Source organism: Punica granatum, chromosome 4, assembly GCF_007655135.1.
Source record: "Punica granatum isolate Tunisia-2019 chromosome 4, ASM765513v2, whole genome shotgun sequence".
In the NCBI taxonomy this organism is placed as follows: Eukaryota; Viridiplantae; Streptophyta; class Magnoliopsida; order Myrtales; family Lythraceae; genus Punica; species Punica granatum.
The window spans coordinates 32,448,081-32,471,064 of record NC_045130.1 but is presented as its reverse complement, the minus strand read 5'-3'; the positions used below and the strand labels follow the sequence as shown (position 1 = coordinate 32,471,064).

Genomic DNA, 22,984 nt, shown 5'->3' with positions numbered 1-22,984 from the left:
GACGTGAATCCCGCACGACTTTATTAGGATGGTGGTGGCCATTGGTCAACCTCCTCTCCCTAAAATCAAGATAACCGCGCCGAAATTGAGACTTCTCTATTCTCGAGGGAGGGGGTCTTATCGGCGGCCACCCCCTCCTCCTCTGAGGTCATCCAAGGCTCATATGGCATCGGTGACCTTGTCGTAGTAGTAGTAGCTGTCCTTGATGCCCTTACCGCCCCTTCCCCTCTCTTTTCTTCTCTGATATGTTGCTCGTCTTTTTTGGTGTATTTTTTTTGGCAATTAAGATAATTTCTGAAAGTTTTTTGGATGGAAAAGTTGGTACCGAAGTGAACAAAATAAGTAACATTAAATAAAAACAGTGCAAGGTTGAGGACCAAAAGCGATTTCCATTAACAAAACAAACAACAAAAAAACATAAATAAATAAATGGAAAATGCCCCAAAAAAAGGAAACAAAGGACAAACAATAGACCCTCTTCGTTTGCGGTGAGATCAAATTACAAGACTCCATTTTCCTACCTCCCAGCATTTGTTTTGCGAAAAAATTTCGAGCTTTGTTTTGCGAAAAAATTTCAAAGACGTAGGAATCTGTTTTCAATCGAGAAGGATTATTGGTTATAACCTTTTCTTTTTTATCAATAAAAAGGGATCGGACTACTCAACCAGTCTAAACAAAAATAAATTATTTTTCACTTATTAATACTCTACCTCTCACAAAACATTTTCATCATTATTCATCCATCCATTATTCCTATACATTTCTTCCCTTTACTAATTAAGTGCTAAATTTTTAAGCACTTAATTTATCAAATATCACCATTGTGTCTTGCTCGTCCTTCCGCGCGCACTCACACATTTCATTAACCAGATCCACAACCCGCAGAGGAAGGAGAACATTGCACTGAACTAACGTTTCATTACGGTATGCTCTTGGAACTCGGGAGAGCACAGGGAAGCTCGTAGTTATGTTTAACGATCTTATTTTGTCGAAAGATCTTCTTGTGTTTGGGAGGACGCAAGTTGCAATAGTAAAATTTGAAGCGTCAGAGTATGAACTCAACAGAAAGCAAATGCCACTTCTCTACGCCAATATATAAAAAGGTTAACTAGAACAATCAGAACTAACAAGAAGGATCAAGAGAGAGAGAGACCGAAAAATCTGAATTCGTGCGAGTTAGCAGCAGCAGCAGCACACACCGGTTCCTAAGTTAAAACCTAGAAAAAGCCCAGCAGGCAGGCAGCAGGAAAACTTGTAAAATACAAACCAACCTCGTGGCACGACAACTAAGGCACAAAGGGTTATATGTCTCGATTATTTCATAGCACAAGTGCCTTCAGTCAAGGGCCACTTCGGGTAGGGATCTTCTTAGGTACTCTTGACCCTAAAAAACACGGGGAAGGGAAGGCGATGGGAGGAGGGGAAAGAGCAGTAAGGCAAGGGAGGAGATCAGTAGGTGTTCTGCCATAACTGAGGGGTCTGCTTCGGCTGCTGGCTCTGTGAGTGGGCCCCGATAAGGGACCCGTCCCCAGCCATGTGTTGCTGGTGCTGATGCTGCTGGTGCTGATGCTGCTGCTGCTGTTGCTGCTGTTGTTCCAGTGACATCCCAGCAGACTGGTAGAAGTTCGGGTACCCAAGGGCCCCACCAAAGTGCTGCGATGGCTGCTGGCCTTGCCTGAGACCTGCAGGCTGTTGACTTTGACCCTGATAGTTGTAGTAGTTGCTGGCAGGGACAGCTGGCATCGTTCTTGAACCGGGCCCATGGACCCACATGGCCGAGTTATCATTCTGAGAAGAAGAGAGGCCAAAATCAGACCCAAGTGATATATCAAGCATGACAGAACTCCACAAGAATGATTGCTGACAAACAATCTCAGACAGCAGTCACTATTTAGCCGCCAGGATCCCAAGGAAAACAAACAGCAAGAGACTTCTGTTTTTTGAAAATTTTCTTCATAAGATCTTTCACACCGAAAATTTTTTGGCAGTCCTATTTTATAGGTAATAGACAGCCGTAATCTTTTGGAACGATGGTTTCACAGTGCTAAGAAAGTCGTTAAACTATTATCCCCCCCAAAAAAAGGGGGGAAAAAAAAGAAAGTCGTTAAAACTTTTTCTCTGGATCTACATACTTGTGAAACGACCTCGTCACGAGTATCAAGCAGTATTACCTTTTTCCAAAATCTAAGACCTTAAGAAAACCATAACCAGTAATTACCATAGGGTCAGAGCTGTTGCCATAAGTTGGCAGCAATTGACCAAAGTCTTAGAAGTATATTTTCCAGGGGGTCTGTACGAGAATCTTATTCCAGTAACAGATTTTTACCTGCTGCTGAAGAGACAATAAATGAGTAGCATCCTTGTACTGCGAGCTCAAAGCATCCTCGTATCCGATCGTGGAGCCAGCAGGGGCAGCGCCGGCAGCAGCAGGCTGATTCAGGGCAAAGTTCCCCCCAGGGATACTATTCGAACTCCCAAACCCATATCCTGAAGCAATTGCCCCAGATTGGGGCAAGCTGCTAACAGAGAGGCTGTTCTTGTACTGCGGGAGGACTGCCGCTAAAGACTGAGGATACGTGCTGCTTCCAGCGAAAGCCTGCTGGAAGGCCGAGGGCATGTAGGAGTAGCTCTGGGGCAGAAAAGGGTAACTGACCATGTTCGCAAAGTGCCCCAAGGGAAGGGTGTGCTGGGAATAAGGGTGCATGGCAAGGTGCTGGGGTAGGGCAGCGGGGCCTGTTGGCAGTGTCTGTGCTGTCGGCTGAGCTGTCGAGATGCCACCAGCCCTAAATGCCTACAAGGCCCCAACAAGATCATCAACATAAAAAAAGCCTCCCAACTCAAGAGTTTTCAAAATAATGATTTATGAAGTACAATGCCACAGCACGACAATTTTTAATGGCATACCATGCCATTCCGAAATAAATTTTTAGTACCAAACAGGCCACAAAGATAATTACAGTCAGTCCAATTGCTAATGACTGCAGATGTTAAGAGGCATTTTATAAAGATTCAAACTGAAAAACAAAAGAGTGGCCGCCTGCTATTACAGTGACTTGCTACAGATAATGCCTCATTATAACATCAGACCCCATAAGTTCGACTAAATCGGACTCCTCTGAGGCCCAGATAAGAAATTCCAAGGGAGTAACCATGTTCCTTATATTTATGTGGCTGGCCATCTGTACTTTTCTATGCATGAAAAGACAAATAAAGTCTATGCCTGATCAAGGGGGTAACTCTTCAGCCACCAACGCTTGCAATCAGAAATTCATAACAATTCTTCATCGAGAGATATTTGCAGCACTTGCAGAAGAAATTAAAAGAAGCCATACCTCTGGATTGGAAATAATGGAACTGCTGATAGAAGAAGCTGGGTTGCTAAATTTTGTGGGCATTGACTGAGTCACAGGGAAGGGCAAGTATGGCAGATCTGACTCTCGCCCCGTCTGAACAGTTGATGCCAACAAAGTGCTTGGTAAAGAACCCGTATACGCAGGCTGAATATAAAAGAGCATCAATGAGATGTTGGAAAGCACTAATACTTCAATTTTTGAGATAAAATAGGCAATCAAGTTATTATTTTTCAAAGAGGGAAAGCAAACTCTCTATTTACCAGGACACTAGAAAACAGAGCCAGGTTCTGCATTTGTGAGCTTGTTTGTGTGTGACTAAATGCAGCATTTAAGTTCTGGCTGTTTTCATAGCTATAACCTTGAGCGGAAGAAGTAAACGTATACTGATTCCCTTGAACAGCTTCAGTGGTTTCTGGTTGCAAAACCTCCGATTGTGAAACTGGGGCAGAGTCATAATTTGCGACATTTGCTGAAGTGACATGTACATTCTCCACATCGGAAGGAGAAGGCCCAAGATGCTCGTCTCCATAATGCTCAGGTTTCCTAGGAGAAGAAAAGAAAGTTGTCATTCTAAAACTGTGCTTTAAAGCTAGAACAGACCAGCTGCTTTAAATTGTTAAAGAGGAAAGAGGCAGTCCCATCAAGAGATCTGTTGAAACCTGCCTGGGAAGAACCATCCTGACCAGACTATTTTGAACAAAACCTACTTGAAGCATCTGTTTTCTTTATATAAATACAATCTAAAACATGCAGAATGAAATATTATATGAAATTTGGAAATCAGGAAAAATAATAATAATAAAGGATACTTTGGTAGAAAAAAAAGCTTTCAACCTCAAAGTAATCAAACCCAGAAAATGGACCGATTTGGCATTGAAATCTAGAATTTCTACAAATGTCAGAGCATATATGCAATGCTGATTTGCTCTTGATTTTGACAATTAGGGATGGCCAGCTTTAACTTCACATGGATTTGGAAACTTAGAAGAAGACAAGGAAGAAATTGTTCCAAGTTGTTCGGCATAATGGATATTATGAAAAGGGAAGTTTGAATTGCTGGTGCTTCAGCTGGTTTGAACATAGATGCTACTGGCCGCTTGGACTGCCACTGGAGCAGTGATCAAAATCACCGATCTACCCACAAAAGAGAACAAATGAACGCAGACACCAAAATTTTCAGGGACTAACCTAGCATCCACTTGAGAAACTGAAGCAGTATCTGCAACTGAAGGTGCTTCAGCTAAATTAATCTTCATGGATCGAGATGACACTGACCCAGAAAAGTTAGCACCAATGCCAGCTCCGAAACTGCCAAAGCTCAAGTGTTGACAATCTAGAGTATGGACCTGAAGGTGATCAGGGATCACAACAGCAGGAACATCTTCTTCGGAGGGAACACCCTCTTCTTCCTTCTGCAAACTTAGTTGCTGCGGCATGTTCCCAGGTACTGCTGTAACATCGTCTTCATCTGAAAAGGAGACCATTTCAAGTAAATTCGTGTGCAAGCAATTTCCAAACCTCATAGTGAACATTTGCGAGTTTCAAACTGAATAAGTAAGCCAAAACCTGCATAAGGGGTATTCGCAACCCAAAATACTTTGTATACAGAATGAGGCAGCCACCCCCTTATCTTGCCAGCATAACTGGCAAGAGAAACTTAAATCACATATTAATATCAAACAAGTTCCACGATTTTTCCCCTTTTCTAAATTCCCAGATATTCAACAAGAGAACAGGAGCAAAAAATCAAATCCACTGTCTATCCATGATTCAGCCATAGATATGAGAAGATATGATCAAAGCAAAAGAATTCCATACAACCGGTTACCTTCACTATGGTCATATGTATGGAGATGTGGCTGGTAGGTAGTAGCATTCTGGTAGACATTGTTATCGAAAAGAGAATCATCCTGACTATCCTCCTCCTCTATGTTTCTGTTTGATATTGAAGCAACTCCGATGTGATTCACATTACTTTCAAGGGGCCCATCATCTGAAAGATGAACGCCATCCAATTGAGAAGCTAAAAGCTGGCTGCTTCTTTCCATAGGTAGATTAGATTGGTCTGCATAGAGCTTAGATTCCCCTTGAGCCTCCAAGACAGAGGGCACTGTAGGATGTGATTGCTCAAATGGAGGCCACTCATCATTAGGGGGGACCTGCTGCTCATCTAAGGGCCATTCATCATCTGCAGGAGAATGCTGGGTTGTAGAGAATACTGGATCGGACTTCAAACCTACTGAAGATCTATTCTCTGCCTGAGGATGAAAATCGTCATAGGCAGATGCTGAAGGAGGCGGAACTGTGTGCTGATGATTAGGCAAGTTCGGTGTTGCAGATGAAACCTTGGCTTGTGGCCTACCCATTTTAACTATATCTGCCATAGATACCTGACCTGGGACCCCAAACCAGGTTGATTGAAATCCCGACGAAGGCTGCACTGATCCGGAAACTACATCATTTTCTCCTCCTGACGGTACTTTATTTTCCAAGGGTGAAGAATCACTACAACATTAGCCCCAAAAGAAAAGAAATAAGAAGAAAATATCAGTGATAATTTACATATTGCTAAAAGCTTGTTAAAACTTTTAAATATACTCCCATCTCAAAAATTTTCAAGATGACAAAAGATAAATGTCAAAGATCGCCAAATAATAAAATCTAAAAGAGGATGAACCTGTATGATGCAGGTCGACGAATCCCATTATTTCCCAAGGCAACAGATGCAAAGGATGAAGAACCAGTGTAAGCATGTGCCCCATTTTCCTTCTTAAACAGGGGCTTTCCGTGCATTGCAGCAGATTCTGACAAAATGGGACAGCCGGCAAAGTATGTCAGTGTGTTTTCAATTAAAAGCACGTCCATCCAGATAACAAAGTGCACGCACCAGAAGAAGTTGACACGCTTGTACGACCACGACTCGCATAGCGATCAGCGGCACTCCTAGCACCACGATTGGATGTGCTATTACCACCACGAGACTTGGTATCTATTGTATCCTTAGTCTGCAAGTAGAAAAAATTAAAATCGTTCGAAAAAGAATCAAATAGAGGATCACAACACCAAAAACTTGGGTTTCATAAAAATTTAAAATATGCTCCTCGCATGTTCACTCAGAAAGAAAGAATAAATATCCCAGAATGCAGAGTCAGTTACCAGAGTTAGAAGCTGGTCCATGAATCCTTAAGAGGTAAAACTAACTAGTTAAAGAGAGATGATAGCCTTGTTGGATGATCATTTAAATTAATGTTTCTCAAAGATAAACCCCTTTATATAAAGACTCTCAAGTAACTGAATGAACAGACCAAAGTAACAAAATAAGATTTTTAGATAACATCTCGAGTATCTGACCAAAAGGGAATTTTAATGGCATTATGTATGAAAGCATCTAATTCCAATAGAAATAAATTTTAGAAAAAGAGCATTCACCTCTTTCTTCTTTTCTCTTTTACTCTTCACCTCGCGGAAAGGATCTGCACATTCAACAACTCATCAGTAAACTCCAAAGGCCTGCATAGAGGTATGGAATAAATTGGAAGGAAGGAATCTTTGACTCAAAGACAACTGAAAGTCGAAGGAAAAGCCCAATAATAAAAAATCATAGGAATCTTATTCAAAATGCAAATGGGAAGGTGAAGCATCCAAAGCCAAAACATCTCGATAACCTACAAGCACAACAGGGAGGCAGTGCATCTATATCATAATTATATTTACCTAACTGGCACGAATGAAAACTCAACATGGAAACTCAAATGGAATTGTGACATGAGAACTAGCTGGAGAGATTGGTTCCAGTTTAGACCTCCAGAGAACTTCAGTGCATCACAGCAAAAGGTAAAAGTAATAATTGTAACATATTCCAAACACAAGTTATCAACCCTCCTTCCTCAGTACATTGAGGAGGGTTTATCAGAACTGTCCATACCATTACACCATCATATGGATGTTCTATCCTAATTCCCATGTCCCAACCTCGACCTGCACCCCGACTTAAAGGGCTCTGTGGACACTTATAGGCCAACAACAACCCATGACCTGACCTCGACCTGCACCCCACTCGAAAGGGCTCTGTGGACACTTGTAGGCCAACCACAATACATATGCCACACTTGTTGTGAGAGAAGCGGAAGTAAGTCGACGGAAAATTAACTGAAGATTACATACTAAAAAGGAGGTATTTAGTGGGATATGAAACATCCAATTAAGGAGAAAACATTTCTATTTGAGACCATCCAGAATTTACTCGCAACAAGTTGAGTGAAAAGGAAGGAAATGGTTTCAGATGCTTCAAAAGCAGAAGCTTCTAATTTTACACAATAAGAGCACGTTGTATGAGATGACAACATCATTTCCCTCACTTTACTTTTACATAAATCACAAAGCAGATTAAGCAACTCAGAACAAATTTGTTTGCACTCTCTTATTTTCTCAGAGAAAACACTTCTGTCCATTCCCTTACCACAGAATCCCCAACAACAAGGCAGGTTTAAAAAGGTCAGTTTACTCAACTAAGAGGCAAAATATATGTAATATTTAAAAGTTTTGGACCAAAACATGCATCAAAAAGTTAAGCCTGCAGGGAAATATAGTTTGATTCAGCAAACAAAGTTCACTGAATAGAAATTGCAGGTTTTATCATCAGTTAGCAGCAAACAGCAGTCGTGGGACTAATCTAAGCAGGTGAATGTCATGACACGACCAGCTAAAGAACACAGTTGAGCTCAAAACACACTCAAAAGAACAGCAAAACAGCAGTTTTTCTTTTGTTTTTAATCAGCATCAACTTGACATAGCTCCCCATCTGTAAATGAAACCTCAAACCAGCATGAAGTAGCAGTTGATAATAAGAGGATGAAAAGTTTGATATATCAAAAAGCGGAAAACCCAAGTTCCCAAATTTCAAATTCTTGCGTAACCCTAGCGCCTGGAGCAAGAAGAAAAAGGAGCTGAAACGGGCAGAGAAAGCTCAGAAAACCGAAAGAGGGACCTTGAGTGAGGAGGCGATTGACGGCTTCGTTGGGGTCCATATTGCAGTCCTTAAGGACTGCGTAGATCTCCAGCTCCGAGCAGCTCACAATCTCCTTCAAGCTCTGCACAATCTTCCGGGACCCCGCCGGGATTGTAGAAATCCCGTTATTCCCGGCGGCGCCGCCTCCTCCGCCTTTGCTCCCCATTATCACCTCCCCTGGGCTCTCTCCCCCAGCACGCACAGACAGCCTCTCTCTCTCTCTCTCACACACACGCAGAACTGATAGATCCAATTAGGGTTAGTGGCGGGACGGAAGCTCTCTGCACCAAGCGAAGCTCCTCCCTCTCTCTCTCTCTCTCTCTCTCTCTCTCTCTCTCTCTGCGGCGACGAGTAGGAAGATATCTAAGCCCCCTCTCTCTCTCTCTCTCTTCTTCCTCTGTGTCTGTCTATAATATGTCTCTCTCTCTCTCTCTCTCTCTGCGGTTTCTTCTTTCTCTCTCCTCTCACACCAAAAACCCTCCCTTTCTTTCTCTCTCTCTTCAGCGTTTCTTTCTTTTTTCGATATTTCTCTTTTTCTTCTTTTAAGATAGAAATGATAGTACGAAAATATTTTGGTTTCTTTTTTGCATTAATTACCCCCACGGTTTTGTTAACCGGAAATTCAATAAGCGCTCCAGAAAAAAAAAATCGGCTTATCCCACGAGAAAATTCTTAAATAGTACTGATATGATAAGTTTGCAATTAGAAATTCGGCCCCATAACTAATGGAGCTAGCTTGAGTGTCAAATGAAACTTCCTTAGAATAAGATTTGAGTCCCTGCTATCGTTATTTTTTAGTAATTCAAAACCTTCTCTAGAATGACAATAAATATGGAGAGACTTTGAGGAGTCATCGTGAGTATTCTTAGAAGCTGCGAATTAGAGGATCGACGATCTGTCGTCGATGGATATCTAGGGTTGGTTTAGTTTTGGATTTGGATTCAAATTCTACTCCATTCCAGCCTTTAAGGACAAAGTATGTAATAGTAGATTGAAAATTTTATTATTAAAAAATAGGTGTATTAATAGTTAGGAAAATAGATATAGGAATTTATCATTAAATGGAAAAAAAGGACAAAAAGTATATGTATATATAAATAAAAGTAGATGAAATAATATCTTATTAAATGAAAAATGAAAAAAGTAATAATTATGTTGTTGAATGTAGTGGAGTACGATGAGATTAAAATTATAAAATCACCCTAGATTTTGTAGCTGAATTTTCATATTTTTTACTCGCACCACGTATATTTTAAAAAATTATATGTTCAAGCATAATTAGCGTTTGGTAAAAAAAATTAATCATGACCTAGTTGATTTTTGACCTTTAGAATAAAAGCTAGTTTGTCTTTTTACTCATTAATAAAAATCACTTATATATTAGATAGATTACAAGCATTAGCAACTATCGATTTTAAATTCAATATTTATTATTATTATTATTATTATTATTATTATATCATAAACCTTTAATTTATGCTTAAAAATTTTAAAACTACTTCCAATCTCTTTCGATAAATAAAATAAATTTGTTCCAATCCAAGCTAGAATAAACTCATATGAAAACTTTGATTTTTGCCACATGAATGTTATTCTTTACATATTATATATATATGTATACACATATACATTGCACATACTAGGTTTAGATTTTCTTTTTCTTTTTTTTCAAGATATTAACATTTCATATGTTCTTTAAAAGATATTGCTAGAATTTAATTATTATCTTTAATATTTAGCTCAAAATTGATTGGGCGAATAAGAAAAGGCAAAGCGAGAAGGGCATTTTTGGTTTGAGGGTACAGGAAAGTACTATTCTGACCTTGAGAAGGCAAAGTACTGTTGCCTACTTACACCAGTACGGTCGAGTGATGTCTGTGCGTGCCTGCGATAAATCTTGCAAGGGAAAAACATACGTCGTCACAGAATGATGGCTCCAATCACAGCAAACTTATTATAGGTCATGCGCTGAGCTTCTCTAATAGAAGTGCAATCAGTATTCGTAATCGGGGATTGGGGAGCTCTCCGATATTAGAAGCTATCCTAACTTTTCGATTTTTAATTCTTAAGGGAGGACGTCACTGAAAGTATTGGAGAATTTTCTTTTCACGATTCAATATAAATAAAATTCGAAAACCAGTAAGTAACCATTTGATATCCGCATGCTATACTAGGGAAATCAAACACGAGGCCCGGCTCCGAGTGCAACAGAACATCCTTCTATAGGAAAAATAGCACCAAAGTCAACCGGGCACTGCAATTTCTCGAGCTATGGTTCTCCTTCAAAGGACAAAATTCATTCTGTGAAAATCATATAATTTCTTATATATTCGAAATTAGAAGAGAGTCCAAGAGCAATTGTTGTACGATAACTTATAACTGCAAATGCTAAAATTATGAACAAATTTATAAACTTAAAATTTCTTAAGATCCATGCGAACTAATATAGAAAGATAGTTCAAGTCTTTTTTCTTTACGATATCATAAGTAAGTTTTCCATAAAAATCAAGATATATATATATATATAAGAGAATAGCACTGAGTTATCCAATAATTTACTTCACATGAGTTTGTTTGGAGAAAATTTTAGATGATTTTACCTAATATTCACGCTGCAAGAAAAAATCGATAAAAAATTTTTAATAATAAAAAATAATTATGATAATTATCTGGGTGATTAGTACCGATTTTCATATTTCATATGATTTAATTAGTATTTTCTCACGCCACATTATGAGATATGATCACCAAGAATTTCTTCTTTATTTGTGATAGCTTTTTTTTCATTTTAAAAAAATGTTTCGAAAGAGCCAAACGAAAAAAAAAGGGAAAGGAAATTTTCATTGAAGAAATAACTATATATATATATATATTTCGTTTGTTTTTCCCCTTAAAAAAGATAATAGAAAAGGAAAATGGAAAAGACCATTTGCCGGGTCAACCGGGTCGGATCGACCCGCCAAACCGAGAACTGGTTGACCCGCCACCTCCAAGGGAGTAACTGTTTCAGTCCACTCCCCCACTAGCTGAGCTCGAAGCCTCACAAGCCCCGAAGGAAGCGGAGAAGAAGATGAGGCTCTTCCTCTGCAACTCCTCCGCCGCGCTCCGGCCACCTCCACCTCCTGGTCCTGCGGCTTTTCCCACTCCCGCCACCGCGACTCCCCTCCTATTCAACAATTTCACCTCGGCCAAGACCAAACTCATCGGCGCTGCCCTCTCGCTCGGCCTCCTCCTGTCTTCGCCTCCTTCCCTGTCGCTGGACCTTGACTCCTCCATCAACCAACTGAAGCCTTACGGCGGCCCTTCGGTTGAGGATTGCCGCGAAGATGAGCGGGAGGACAAAGAAGAAGTTGCACCCCAGGCTGTGAGCAATGAGAGCATTGTGGAGGAAGCTTGGGAGATCGTCAACGACAGCTTTCTCGACTCCGGCCGCCACCGTTGGTCCCCTCAAACGTGGCAGGCAATGCTCAGCTCACTTCTTCGATGCCTTGACTTTTATATTGCACGTTTTGAATCTGCAATTCTAGTTGGGGTGATCATTGAAATGATTGATTAGCTTTTTTCTTGAAATTTGGAATTATGTATTCGATTTTGATGCCAAGATATCCATCATCTAACGGGAAAGATTGGATTTTGGATCCTGCCCTTTTGCAGCAAAAGAAGGAAGACATAATGGGGACTAACATCCAGACAAGATCAAAAGCTCATGAGATTATTCGGAGGATGCTCGCAAGCCTTGGAGACCCTTACACTCGCTTTCTTTCTCCGGACGAGGTAATTAGTCCTCATTTGGGGGTTTGACTCTCTAATTTCTGCTTTGCTCGTTGCTAGAAAATCAAGGTAGCCGTTAGAGCTTCTTACATTTTAGCCGGCTGAAGCTTTCTGTCGAAGTTAACTTAGAGAACTCTTCATATGAAAAGGTGGAGAATGTGGGGGAGAATGAATTCAACCGGAGTCTATGGAGTTGGTTTTGCGGGTTCGAAGTGTATAATGGTTTGATGTTGCATTTACCTTGAGAGCTTGTTTCGGTTGCTGGTTACGGATGGTTATGGAGGGCGGGTTGTGGAGGGTTATTATACAACTGAGGGAACAATAGCTACTTTATGAAGATATATATTCAGCTCAATTTACATAACAGTCTAGACTTCTCAGGCAGCAACTTTTCTTACTCCTAATGATTGATTTTAACTAACAAGTTCTTCAGTTTTGATTTCCCATGGCATGTGTCGCTTTTGTTGCTGGTGGAAAGTTCTCCAAGATGGCAAGGTATGACATGAGTGGTATTGGGATAAACCTTAGGGAGGTTCCAGGTGACGATGGAAATGTCAAGCTGAAGGTTTTAGGACTTCTTTTGGATGGCCCAGCTTATGCTGCTGGTGTTAGACAGGTGCCTATTTATTGTTAATTGATTCATAAGTGTAATAATCTCATGGGCATGAGCGTTTACTGCAGAGTCCAACTCTGTGATCTCTTTCGAAGGAGTTATTAGGGATGCCTTAACTCTGTTCTTGTGGGAGAAAGAGAAGAATTTGAAGTCTACATTTTAACCACGTCTTTCTATGACAGGGAGATGAAATCTTGGCAGTAAATGGAGACGAGGTGAAAGGGAAATCAGCATTTGAAGTGTCCTCCTTGTTGCAGGGACCTAATGGAACTTCTGTGATAATTCAGGTTGAAATGTTCATTCAGTTTCACATTTGGAGGGTTCTCATTAATGTATTACTCTTTACTTCCCTGATATTCTGTAAATACTGACTGTAGGTCAAGCATGGCAACTGTGGATCCATTCAATCCCTTGAAGTCCAAAGGCAACTCGTTGCTCGAACTCCCGTCTTTTATCGTATGGAACAAGTGGAAAATGGCTCCATGTCCATTGGGTATATGCGATTGAAGGAGTTCAATGCATTGGCCAGAAAAGATTTAGTCACTGGTAGTTTTCTTCTCAGTTGAAACTTCTTCCGTCTCTTCCTGTTATATCAAACTGAATGTTAATAACAACTTTTGTAGCAATGAGGCGTCTCCAGGACATGGGTGCCACATATTTCATATTGGATCTCAGAGATAATCTCGGTGGACTGGTGCAGGTATGTCCTCTGGATCAAGTACCTATCACGTTCAATCCTGAAACTTCTTTTTGAGCTGCTCTAACTATTGGTTTGTACTTGATACTCTCTCTTGGGTCTGAGTCTGAAAAATCACTGATTTTCCTTTTTGAATAGTTCTTCGGGATAGGATTGTTTCTTTCCTGGTTTGTATCCTTTACAGCACTGGGTTACTCTCAGGATTTAAGATTGTTTCTATTCTAATTTGTATCCTATACGGTACTGGGTTGCTTTCAGGATTTATGTTATAGCATATTTTATACTGGTTCGGTGAATTAGTAATTGTTGCTTTTTTCACAGCTTTTATCTTGAATTAATCTCATTTTGAGGTAATGCCTTTCTTGAGTGCATAATTTTGATTGATTTGTTTTGGACACTTTAGTTTCTTCCACTTGGAAAATGTAACTGAGATACTGCATTTGAGTGGCAGAGCGCCATTGATGGAAGAGAGATGCTCTGCTTCCAATATAATTGAATGATCCTAAGTTGTATTATCACTTTTGCTTCTTGTCCTGTCTTGTACATGCAATATTAATGTAATATTCTTTTTCCCTTTTCTAATTCTCAGGCAGGAATTGAAATCTCAAAGCTCTTTTTAAATAACGGAGCAACGGTATCATCTCTTTGTTTTTTGCTTGGATCTCAAATTGTCCCCGTGGCTGCTTATTTCTGATGATCCTGTCTTAAATTTCTTCTGGATTACTGTCACAAGTGGCCGCCGCATTTAGTCATTTATCTACTGCTTTCAACTCTTCACATGAATGACTGAACCTCTTTTATTTTTATTTTGGCTTAGAAATTTTCTTCTCATGATGATGCTCATACTTACAAAGAACACTGAGCAGTAATCACTGATTTTGTAAATTGTGCATTTTGGCCAGGTGACGTATACTGTTGGAAGAGATGCTCAGTACCAGACCACAATTAAAGCAGATACTGCCCCTTTGGTTACTGCTCCAGTCGTTGTATGAGCTTCTCCACCTTATCATCTGTAACTGACGGTTTCATTCGCTATTTTAACTAATCAATCCAGTATCTCTCTCCTGATAATGCAAGCAAGTACATGAAATTTAGCATGGATGAGTCTTGCTTTCATCTCTTGTGCATAATTGATTGAAGACTTCTAATTCTCAATTATGCTTAAGCTGTGTCTCAGAATATCAGGGCAAGCTTCTAGTCACCTTCTAATGTCTCTCAATGCCCATGCTGCAGGTATTGGTTAACAACAAAACAGCCAGTGCAAGTGAAATAGTGAGCATCTTAATCTGCTATCAGCACAGGGTTCTTTTATGTATATGAACAAAGAAATGCTGTGTGTCATGACCATTCCATGTTCTGTCTCAGGTAGCTTCAGCTCTCCATGACAATTGCAGGGCTGTTCTTGTGGGGGATAAGACATATGGCAAGGTACCAGTGCCCGCTTATTTATTGCTTTTACCTGCAAATGAAAAAATGGATGGGACGACATGGTCTCACCTGAAGAAGGACCCCTTTTAGTTTGGGCAGTCTGTCTATAAATCATTACGAGATTTGACTGTTCAAGCTGGGTTGAACCGGCAAGCTTCCACGGGAAAAGCTGTGAATTTGAAGCCATCTGACCATTACAAGTAAAAGAAATTTGCATGCAGGGAAAGCCTATCGTGATCTTGAGGATAGAAAATAAATGCCTAAATCACACCAGCGGACCTAGTCGATTGCATGACTTTTGAAGAGCCTTGTTAATTTCTTGATATTCACATCACAGTTCAATAAACATTCCGACCAAGGTTGGACCCTTTCAACAGCAAAATCCAATGAACTGCCCAGTTTTAAAGATTATCTTGTCTTACAGATTTAAGCCATGGGAGTATTATGCCGAGTGTTTCCGCTTCTGTTTGATTTCCATATTGTGCTCATTCTTCTTGATTAGGGTCTGATCCAATCTGTATTCGAGCTTCATGATGGCTCTGGGGTGGTTGTCACCGTTGGAAAGTACGTAACTCCAAATCACATGGACATAAATGGGAACGGCATCGAACCAGACTTTCACAGTCTTCCTGGTATAAATAGATGCTCTCTTCTAATATTCATCTTATGCTCCCCTGAGCTTCAGTGTGCTAATCAACATGAAAATACTTTCTGTACAAAGCTTGGAATGATATCGCCAAGCATCTATCTAAGTGCAGCAGGCTTCAACAGGGATAAGATCATCCACGAGCATCTCAACCTCAGGTTATTTCCAGTTCTCTTTTCTCCTCTTGTTGCTTTATGCAAGTTTCTACTGATCCGGAAGTTTTTATACTTATATGCACTGATCGTTTTCCTCGGAGTTTAGCACATGATTGATCCTGCCAAGTAGACAAATGCAGGGCTGTGCTTCACCTTCCATGAGTGAACTACATGGGCGATGAAGAACGCAATTTTATCATTAACAATTCAGGCACAGTAGTTCCTAATTGTAAAAAGGCATCCGTTCCCACATTGAATGCTATTTCTCGGGACCTTGTATGTATACAAGGAGTTTCCCTACGGTCTTCTCGCTTTTGTAAATAGACAACATTACTTGAATTATATTGGAAATGTCCATGTTCTCCCTTTTTCTTCCTCTGCCTGTTTACAGCATTATAAGCATCCTCGGACCTCGACATCGAGGACATAGATAATTAGAGGCTTGTGATGCAATCTGGCAATCGGATCATTGGTTAATTATAATAATAATACCGATAAGAAGCAGATAGCTTGTGGAGGGCAGAGAATGGTTAGGAGCTTTTGTTTCAGATTATTAGAACTTTAAACAATTCCCTGCGGCCTTTGTCTCACTAAAGCCAAGACAAATGTGGTTTAAGGCTCAAGCTAGGGACCTTTCAGGGGATACCTTTCCGTTATCGGGCTCTAATGTAAGCCATCCCCTTTCTCACTTCCAATCCACTTGATTACAGCATTTCCATTGCTTATAGATAAACGAAAAACCTGTCTTCGAATTCCATCCCGAAAATGAGTGAATTCTAGCAAACATCTCAGATTGATAAACTTTAATCACTAGTCACCAGTTAATTGAGATCTGATATATCTACTGAAGATGGGCAGTTACGTGTATCTGAAGAAGTTTAGGACTCTCTCCGCAGAAACCAGATCTTACCTCATTAAGTGGGTATCGGAAGATACCTGAAATCTAGACCATCATTTGAATACTTGCTTGGAATCTGCTTTTGCTAAACGAGGAATGAAATTGAATGAAATATTAGATCTTCCCTTTATGTGGAAGACGGAATCTATATCAACCACAGCAAACCCGATAGCAACTCGTTCCAAATAAGATTTAGCATAACCACGAAGATTGTACAGTCAGATGCCTGCTCGATTTGGATCCTGAAGATTGATTTCGTTGTTGTAAATTTACGTTCCCCCCCCATCAAGAATCTCCTCACCAGTCATCGGATTAACCGAAAGTTATCCCGGGCTACCGCGTAAAGCACTTGACCCTTGGATCACTCAACATGAAACAGTGGAAAGGGAAGCCAAAAAAGTGGAAAGATGAATATGATTCACTGAGCTCACTGGCAAGAGAGCAAGAACATGAAACAAGTATGGGTATTATAAGACCAGATGATCAGATTTAAATTCCCAAGCATCCTCTTTTTACCTTTTTGCCCCTTCCACCTTGCAAACCTTTTTTGCACCTTCACTTGCTTGCAATTTCAACCTATCCAATGCCTCCTTTCTCAAGTTTCCTTAAATTCCCCAGCTTTCTGCTGTGACAAACAGATCCTCAACCTCAAACTCAGTTTCAGATGAAAGAAGAAAGCATTGATTCCTCGAGTTTATAAAACCCATAGGCAAAGAACATACCTGACCTCTTCTCTTCAATAACCCCCCCACGCATTGGTGCTTCTCCCCTTGATACGTCTTTGCTTCTTTTGTTTCTCTGTTCATTTTAAATACCCACGTTCGGCTTCTCTTGCATTTTGCTCTGCTTAGAACGAAAAACTTGACACCGGATACCCACCCCGAAGCCGTTCCAATCCCCGTTCATGGATTCCATCACTCTTCGGGCCTTTGGCTTCTCCCTCCTGTGCCTTTGCTTCTGTTCAGGTGACTGTCACCATGATATCTTTTTCATCCAGATGCATTCTTGTCGTTCTCAAATTTCAGCTAAATTATTTTAAAACTATACGACAGTTCAAAGTTTTTTCCGGTTTTCCAATAAATGTCTATATTAACAATTTTCGAGCGTATTTTGTGTTTTCATTGTTTTTGGTTTTCATTCAATGAGCAACCAGCAAATCACCGTGGATTAGTATCTCCGTCTCAAAGGATGTAGGAAACTACACAACTCATTACCAAGAAATGGTTTCACAAAAACTGGAAAAGCAGGATTACCAGCCTCTGCTATTGTTGGACAATCTTTGTTCTATGTACTTGTTGCATCAAGCTTTTCACCTTATAGAAACTGATAAGATAGAAAGCAAAAATATACTCATACCAGGACATGGATCTCACAGAGTGGTCACTCGACTTCTGGTCTCTCATAAGTTCTTCGTCAGTCCTCTTCCTATGGGGAGAATCTTGAAATCTGAGGTCAGCCTCATCGAGAATTGGTTTGTGTTCTCATGCTCTGCAGGTCTGGGAGCAGCAGAGGAACCTCCTCCTGCATCAACACAGATAGACAAGCCATATCAGGAGAACAAGATCTCAATATCATCTTCTGCATTAGTCACTCAAAGAGACTCAGTCCCGATAATTAACCCTACAACACCAACCACCACTCCCATTGTAAACCCATCATCATCCCCACCACCAGTCCCCTCGTCACCCACATTTGCAAATCCATCACCCACATTTGCAAATCCATCACCCACATTTGCAACGCCATCACCCACATTTGCAACACCTACTAGCCCAGCTGCAGCCACGACTCCTACTACATCCTCAGGTGGGGCTTGGTGTATTGCAAGCCCGAGTGCTTCTGAGACTGCGTTGCAAGTAGCTCTGGACTATGCTTGTGGCTACGGAGGTGCAGACTGTTCAGCAATTCAATCCGGAGGAAGCTGTTATGACCCCAATAATGTGCGAGACCATGCTTCCTATGCCTTCAATGATTACTACCAGAAGAACCCAGCTCCCACGAGTTGTGATTTTGGAGGAACAGCTCAACTATCTCACACCGACCCAAGTAAGAAACTTGTATCGTTATAAGACTTAGTACAGCTCTGATTATATTTCCTAAAAACTTGTATCATCATATATTTACTCCACATGATTTGATATATAGCAATCAAAACTCAGCGCTGACATTCAATTTCTTTGATCCGTAGGTCATGGCAGCTGTCGTTTTGCATCTTCCAAGTAAGAATCTCAATGTAACCTCTATATGCTATTTGTTAAAACGAAACATAGCAATGATATCTAACACAGGCCTGTAATACAGGACAAGCTCACCAGCTACACCTACACCAGTTACACCAACGCCAGTAACAACAACACCAAGTGTCCCTTCACCACCTTCACCAACCTTCATGACACCAACAACAACAGAGCCCGGGGTACCTTTTGGAGTTGCAGAGCCAACAGGACTGCCCAGCTCAACCAACCACGCTACGTGTAGCTTACTGGTTCTCCTCATCACGACTGGTCTAATTCTTGCAGCAGATTATCTCTAGACAGATGCAGAACAAGGAGAAGCCAGTGCTCGTTTTCTCGCCCATTCAGTGTTTCTCCAAGCGAGGACTAGAAGGGATGGGGTTTTGGCCACCTATGGCCAGAACTGTTAAATTTATATGATATGATCTATCTAGGCCTCTGGTGCACTAATAATCAGGAAGCACCTGGGGAAACGATGATCACATAAATCTTTAAGGTGTCTTTGTGGACACATTATTATAGTTAATTAGCTTTACAGAATCAGCAAAATAAGATTTAGACAGGCTCCAGGATAGAGTTTACTTAAGCAGTGTATACATTTACCACAGATTAGCCCTCAGAATAATAGCATTCATTCAACCTTCTAGCTGAGTAAGTCGTGTCTCCGTATCTCGATTATCTAATTTACATGTTTTCATTCTTGTTTAGATAACTAAGATTACTAAGCGCTCAGCATAGGTAAGAAGAAAGTTACTTCATCAAAGAAGGCAGGGCATATTGCACCACAAGAATAAAATCATTTAGACAGCAAAAGAACTTTCGAACATTATTTCCCGGAAACACTGGGCACAAGATATCCAAAACGACAACAATAAAGTGAAAATATACTATTATTAGGCACTGAAGATGCACATATACATATCCGCATCATTGGTTCTGTCAAAGCAGCGAGATATACCTCCAATAAAACAGGAAAAAGAAAGCTCCATATGTACGACTTACACTTACTTTCACACCTTACTACTTCCACAAGATTCGATAATTAACTTGTATTGCAACAAGTGGTGATACAGCACGATATGTGTTACATGACACTCAGATCAAGAATAAGAAGGACGCAATTGAGATGCCAAAGATGCCTACTGTGGCCACAACTGAACCTTGGTCAAAGGCTTTCTGCAACCCAGTTCGCGAAAAGTGCTGAAAAGCCAGATATATAGCGATCAACAAAGCAATAATAGCACCTTCTTTAGTTCCCCTGCCAATCACAATGATAACCACAACATCAGGACAGGAAGAAGTAGCAAATAATTCAGTCGACCTCATGGAAGAAATGAGTTTTACCTTAAACCTATAGCCTGATGAGGGGCCACAATCACCAGTAGCAATGCCATGAATGGCAACTCCAGTTCCCCTGGATTCAGAAAACCCAGTTAATATCTACTATTAAAAGCCTCCTAAATATCTAAATAGATTATATCAACAACCAGAGGGAGATCCGTCACCATGCTTGTTTACTGTACAAAATTTATCATCAGCATAGTTCTAATAAATGAAACTTATTTCATAATTTCAAAAGAGTATAATTACAAAGAAAGAAAGTCAAACATAAATTATAAACAAGACATCCACTCAAGTTAGCCAGTAGATTAGGTTTATTTTCTTATTAGTACTAAAGCAAAAGATGTAGTTTAACTATACTTAGATGAGTATAATTCTATTTGCATATACAGAAGCAAAAGCAGCAGAACACGTGAGTATGTTATTTTCATGTATCTTGGCAGCTTGGAGAGCATTCATGGTGCAGGCCTGCACTATAGTATTCCCGTACTAGGCACCCGAAACAACCACCGAGGAATTTCTTTTACGGGAAGAAACAGAACTTGGACTTTACACGAAAATTATTCACACATTTAAGTGGTGAGATGAGATCATATACCAGGAATATGCAAGAACAGACGGACAAGAAGTGCCAAGAATGCAGCCCAGGCACCATATTCACTCCTGCAAAAAACAGAAATGAATGAAACCAAAAGAATGTAACTGCTTCTGGATGAAAAGGATTTATTGGTAAGAAAGCATTTTAAAAAAATAGAATTCTTTGAACTCACTTCATCCATGAGATGATACTTGTAGGTGCTTGTATAGCGAAAAATGGAACAAGGAACGATTTCTGAATGGCAGTCCCCTTAGCAAGCGTCAAAACTCTGAATAGCAGCATATACAATCATCAGAATATATGAAATAGTCCTCAATCAGTATCCATTACGTAGTCTTCAATAAAAACTGTGGCATCAAACCTGCTGCGATCCTTCAGGGCCAAATTCAATAAAAATACAAGAGGAAATTCAAGTCTCGAAGACATTTTGGAGTTATTAGCACTATTTTATATCGAAAAATTGCCAGGAAAGGAAAAACAAGGATCCTGAACATCTCAACCCAGATAACAAGAAATCTGGATGGAACAATGAAGATGTGCTGCCAAACATATCCGGAACAGGATCTCGGAACACCCACCAGTTTTTAAAATATCAAAACCAACCAGCTGCTTTCAAAAAACAGTTCCCCTCTACCACATCCCAGTCAAATTTATCATCTAGGTTCCAACAAAAAAAAAAATTACTGAAAAAATGAGGTAGTCCCATGATCAGTTCATGAGACCATTACTAGAATGATCCAAGGGTCACCATCGCTTTGAGTGGGGTCCAAGAACTCCAACATCCAGTCCCTTTCATGCCATGCCATTGCCACACCAACAATAAGCCTCAAAGAGGCACTCACCCTTAAAGAGCAAACTTAGACATCATTGCCCAATTGTCTCATGACTAAAATTTGAGTAGTAAATTATCAAAAAATGGAACTTGAGGGCAAGTGGTCCTGGCCCATAATTTAGGGGCTATTGTGTAATTTTCACTTCTTGACAACGTCAACTGAAGCTGACCACAGTCGCAAGATGACATCAAGACTGCAATCAGAAATATCTCAAAATCCAATACAAAGCTGCCAGCAGTCATACACTCATATGGCGATGAGAAGTACGCTGTTCGTTGGCTCGTATGAAGAGGAAAGGAGAAGGCCTTACAGAGTAGATGCAGCAGAGACCCACTGGAGATTGCGAGGACTGAGAACCGCCACATAGCAAACAGCACCGGCAGCCCCTCCCCTGCCCGGCTTCTTCTTCATCGCCATTCCCTTCTGCTCAATCGAAACCCTACAGGCAGACGAGAACAATTCCGATCAGACTCATCCAGCTCGCCGCGTACATATAATATAACTGCGAAAACCGTCACTTCACTCCGCCGAGGCTCGGACGATCCAACGCACCTGAGAGGATTGAAACTGAAGGACGATGAGCTGCGGCTGAAGCTCAAGCTACTGAATCCGTGAGACGGCGATGGCCGCAGAGAGAGAGCGGGCGCCTTGCTTCTGGCAACCGCCTTGGAGGGGAAGAGCGCGTTCGGGGATGACAGAGTGAGAGTGGTGGCGGCCATGGTCGTCTTCTTCTACCGAGCTGGCTTCGCGCTCGCCCCTTTTTTTTCCTTTCGCCTGCGGAATTCGAGAATGATCGATCGATCGATCCGGCAGAGAACCAACTGGACGTTCCGCTTCACTGTGTCAGCTCACTCGAGCTGAGACATATAAAATAACGAAATTATTAGTGGAAAGGCACTTGAATTGGTTGGCCCGACACTTGTCACTCAACTAAAATCTCGAGTCTCGAGTCTATGAATAGAGAAAATTAAAGCTAAAAAAGCTTTATCTTAATGGGTTGACTTGACTTTCAACTAAAACCTTGAGCCGAGCCTATGGATGGAGAAAATCAAATCCGAAAACTTCACTTTAATGGGCTGACTTGACTCGATCTGAATCAGTCGAAATTCTTTCTATTTCCGAGTTTACAGTTGGGAGCTTGAGGGGAGGACACGCTCCGATGGCATAATGGTTAATGCGACCAATTTTCTTGTCTTGTCGATGATTCCATGAATCTGTGGGACCGCATCCTTGGATCTATCAAAAAATTTTCCCACACCAAAATTTATTCCGGAAATTTCGCCCCTTAAACTTTATATTCCAATTTTCCCGGACAAAAAAATAAAAATTTTATAAAACCATCTCCAATCTTATGGCGTATTTTCAATTGTACCCTCGCCTTTCTGACCGACTGGGTCACACACGTATGC

General features: G+C 40.7%; 4 protein-coding genes and 1 long non-coding RNA gene across 10 annotated transcripts; 2 read left to right on the top strand and 3 right to left on the bottom strand.

Annotated features, from left to right (window-relative positions):
• Positions 1–1,053: 1,053 nt before the first annotated feature.
• LOC116203599 lies at positions 1,054–8,781 on the bottom strand. Its single transcript, XM_031535400.1, has 10 exons — positions 8,341–8,781; positions 6,783–6,826; positions 6,241–6,358; positions 6,031–6,157; positions 5,182–5,858; positions 4,542–4,821; positions 3,614–3,896; positions 3,333–3,497; positions 2,327–2,791; positions 1,054–1,788 (listed from the first exon to the last, which is right to left on the bottom strand). The coding sequence occupies exons 1-10, from the start codon at positions 8,525–8,527 to the stop codon at positions 1,450–1,452; spliced, it is 2,685 nt and encodes an 894-aa protein (XP_031391260.1). The 5' UTR covers positions 8,528–8,781; the 3' UTR covers positions 1,054–1,449.
• Positions 8,782–11,368: 2,587 nt separating this feature from the next.
• LOC116203488 (carboxyl-terminal-processing peptidase 1, chloroplastic) lies at positions 11,369–16,042 on the top strand. Of its 4 annotated transcripts, none has more exons than XM_031535231.1 (13): positions 11,369–11,821; positions 12,016–12,135; positions 12,611–12,748; positions 12,928–13,032; positions 13,123–13,291; positions 13,369–13,445; positions 14,032–14,076; positions 14,345–14,428; positions 14,676–14,714; positions 14,808–14,870; positions 15,373–15,502; positions 15,592–15,674; positions 15,778–16,042. In XM_031535231.1, the coding sequence occupies exons 1-12, from the start codon at positions 11,432–11,434 to the stop codon at positions 15,645–15,647; spliced, it is 1,416 nt and encodes a 471-aa protein (XP_031391091.1). In that variant the 5' UTR covers positions 11,369–11,431; the 3' UTR covers positions 15,648–15,674; positions 15,778–16,042. The 4 variants fall into 4 exon arrangements, with proteins under 4 accessions (XP_031391091.1, XP_031391094.1, XP_031391093.1 ...); XM_031535234.1 differs by having other exon boundaries at positions 15,812–16,039; XM_031535233.1 differs by having other exon boundaries at positions 15,802–16,039.
• Positions 16,043–16,748: 706 nt separating this feature from the next.
• On the bottom strand, positions 16,749–19,127 carry LOC116203491. Of its 2 annotated transcripts, XR_004156261.1 has the most exons (4): positions 18,990–19,127; positions 17,926–18,090; positions 17,292–17,538; positions 16,749–17,194 (listed from the first exon to the last, which is right to left on the bottom strand). It is a non-coding gene; the product is annotated as an uncharacterized LOC116203491 (long non-coding RNA). The 2 variants fall into 2 exon arrangements; XR_004156260.1 differs by having other exon boundaries at positions 16,749–17,538.
• Positions 17,398–19,454, top strand: LOC116203489 (PLASMODESMATA CALLOSE-BINDING PROTEIN 4-like). Of its 2 annotated transcripts, XM_031535236.1 has the most exons (4): positions 17,398–17,534; positions 18,064–18,615; positions 18,758–18,788; positions 18,871–19,454. In XM_031535236.1, the coding sequence occupies exons 1-4, from the start codon at positions 17,474–17,476 to the stop codon at positions 19,100–19,102; spliced, it is 876 nt and encodes a 291-aa protein (XP_031391096.1). In that variant the 5' UTR covers positions 17,398–17,473; the 3' UTR covers positions 19,103–19,454. The 2 variants fall into 2 exon arrangements, with proteins under 2 accessions (XP_031391096.1, XP_031391095.1); XM_031535235.1 differs by lacking the exon at positions 17,398–17,534 and having other exon boundaries at positions 17,574–18,615.
• Positions 19,455–19,661: 207 nt separating this feature from the next.
• LOC116203490 (cold-regulated 413 inner membrane protein 2, chloroplastic-like) lies at positions 19,662–22,491 on the bottom strand. The gene is made up of 6 exons (XM_031535237.1): positions 22,128–22,491; positions 21,886–22,014; positions 20,915–21,010; positions 20,743–20,807; positions 20,148–20,217; positions 19,662–20,061 (listed from the first exon to the last, which is right to left on the bottom strand). The coding sequence occupies exons 1-6, from the start codon at positions 22,292–22,294 to the stop codon at positions 19,899–19,901; spliced, it is 690 nt and encodes a 229-aa protein (XP_031391097.1). The 5' UTR covers positions 22,295–22,491; the 3' UTR covers positions 19,662–19,898.
• Positions 22,492–22,984: the final 493 nt, after the last annotated feature.

Coding starts and splice junctions, on each gene's coding strand:
- LOC116203599 (XM_031535400.1), bottom strand. CDS start 8,527: ATGGGGAGCAAAGGCGGAGGAGGCGGCGCCGCCGGGAATAACGGGATT. Junction 4,822..5,181: donor TACATATGACCATAGTGAAG/GTAACCGGTTGT, acceptor TCTCCTTTTCAG/ATGAAGACGATGTTACAGCA. Junction 3,897..4,541: donor GTTTCTCAAGTGGATGCTAG/GTTAGTCCCTGA, acceptor TTCTTCTCCTAG/GAAACCTGAGCATTATGGAG.
- LOC116203488 (XM_031535231.1), top strand. CDS start 11,432: ATGAGGCTCTTCCTCTGCAACTCCTCCGCCGCGCTCCGGCCACCTCCA. Junction 13,033..13,122: donor GAACTTCTGTGATAATTCAG/GTTGAAATGTTC, acceptor TACTGACTGTAG/GTCAAGCATGGCAACTGTGG. Junction 13,446..14,031: donor ATCTCGGTGGACTGGTGCAG/GTATGTCCTCTG, acceptor TCTAATTCTCAG/GCAGGAATTGAAATCTCAAA.
- LOC116203489 (XM_031535235.1), top strand. CDS start 17,790: ATGGTTTCACAAAAACTGGAAAAGCAGGATTACCAGCCTCTGCTATTG. Junction 18,616..18,757: donor ACTATCTCACACCGACCCAA/GTAAGAAACTTG, acceptor TTTGATCCGTAG/GTCATGGCAGCTGTCGTTTT. Junction 18,789..18,870: donor TGTCGTTTTGCATCTTCCAA/GTAAGAATCTCA, acceptor CCTGTAATACAG/GACAAGCTCACCAGCTACAC.
- LOC116203490 (XM_031535237.1), bottom strand. CDS start 22,294: ATGGCCGCCACCACTCTCACTCTGTCATCCCCGAACGCGCTCTTCCCC. Junction 22,015..22,127: donor TTCAGTTTCAATCCTCTCAG/GTGCGTTGGATC, acceptor GTCTGCCTGTAG/GGTTTCGATTGAGCAGAAGG. Junction 20,218..20,742: donor TCTGTTCTTGCATATTCCTG/GTATATGATCTC, acceptor TTCTGAATCCAG/GGGAACTGGAGTTGCCATTC.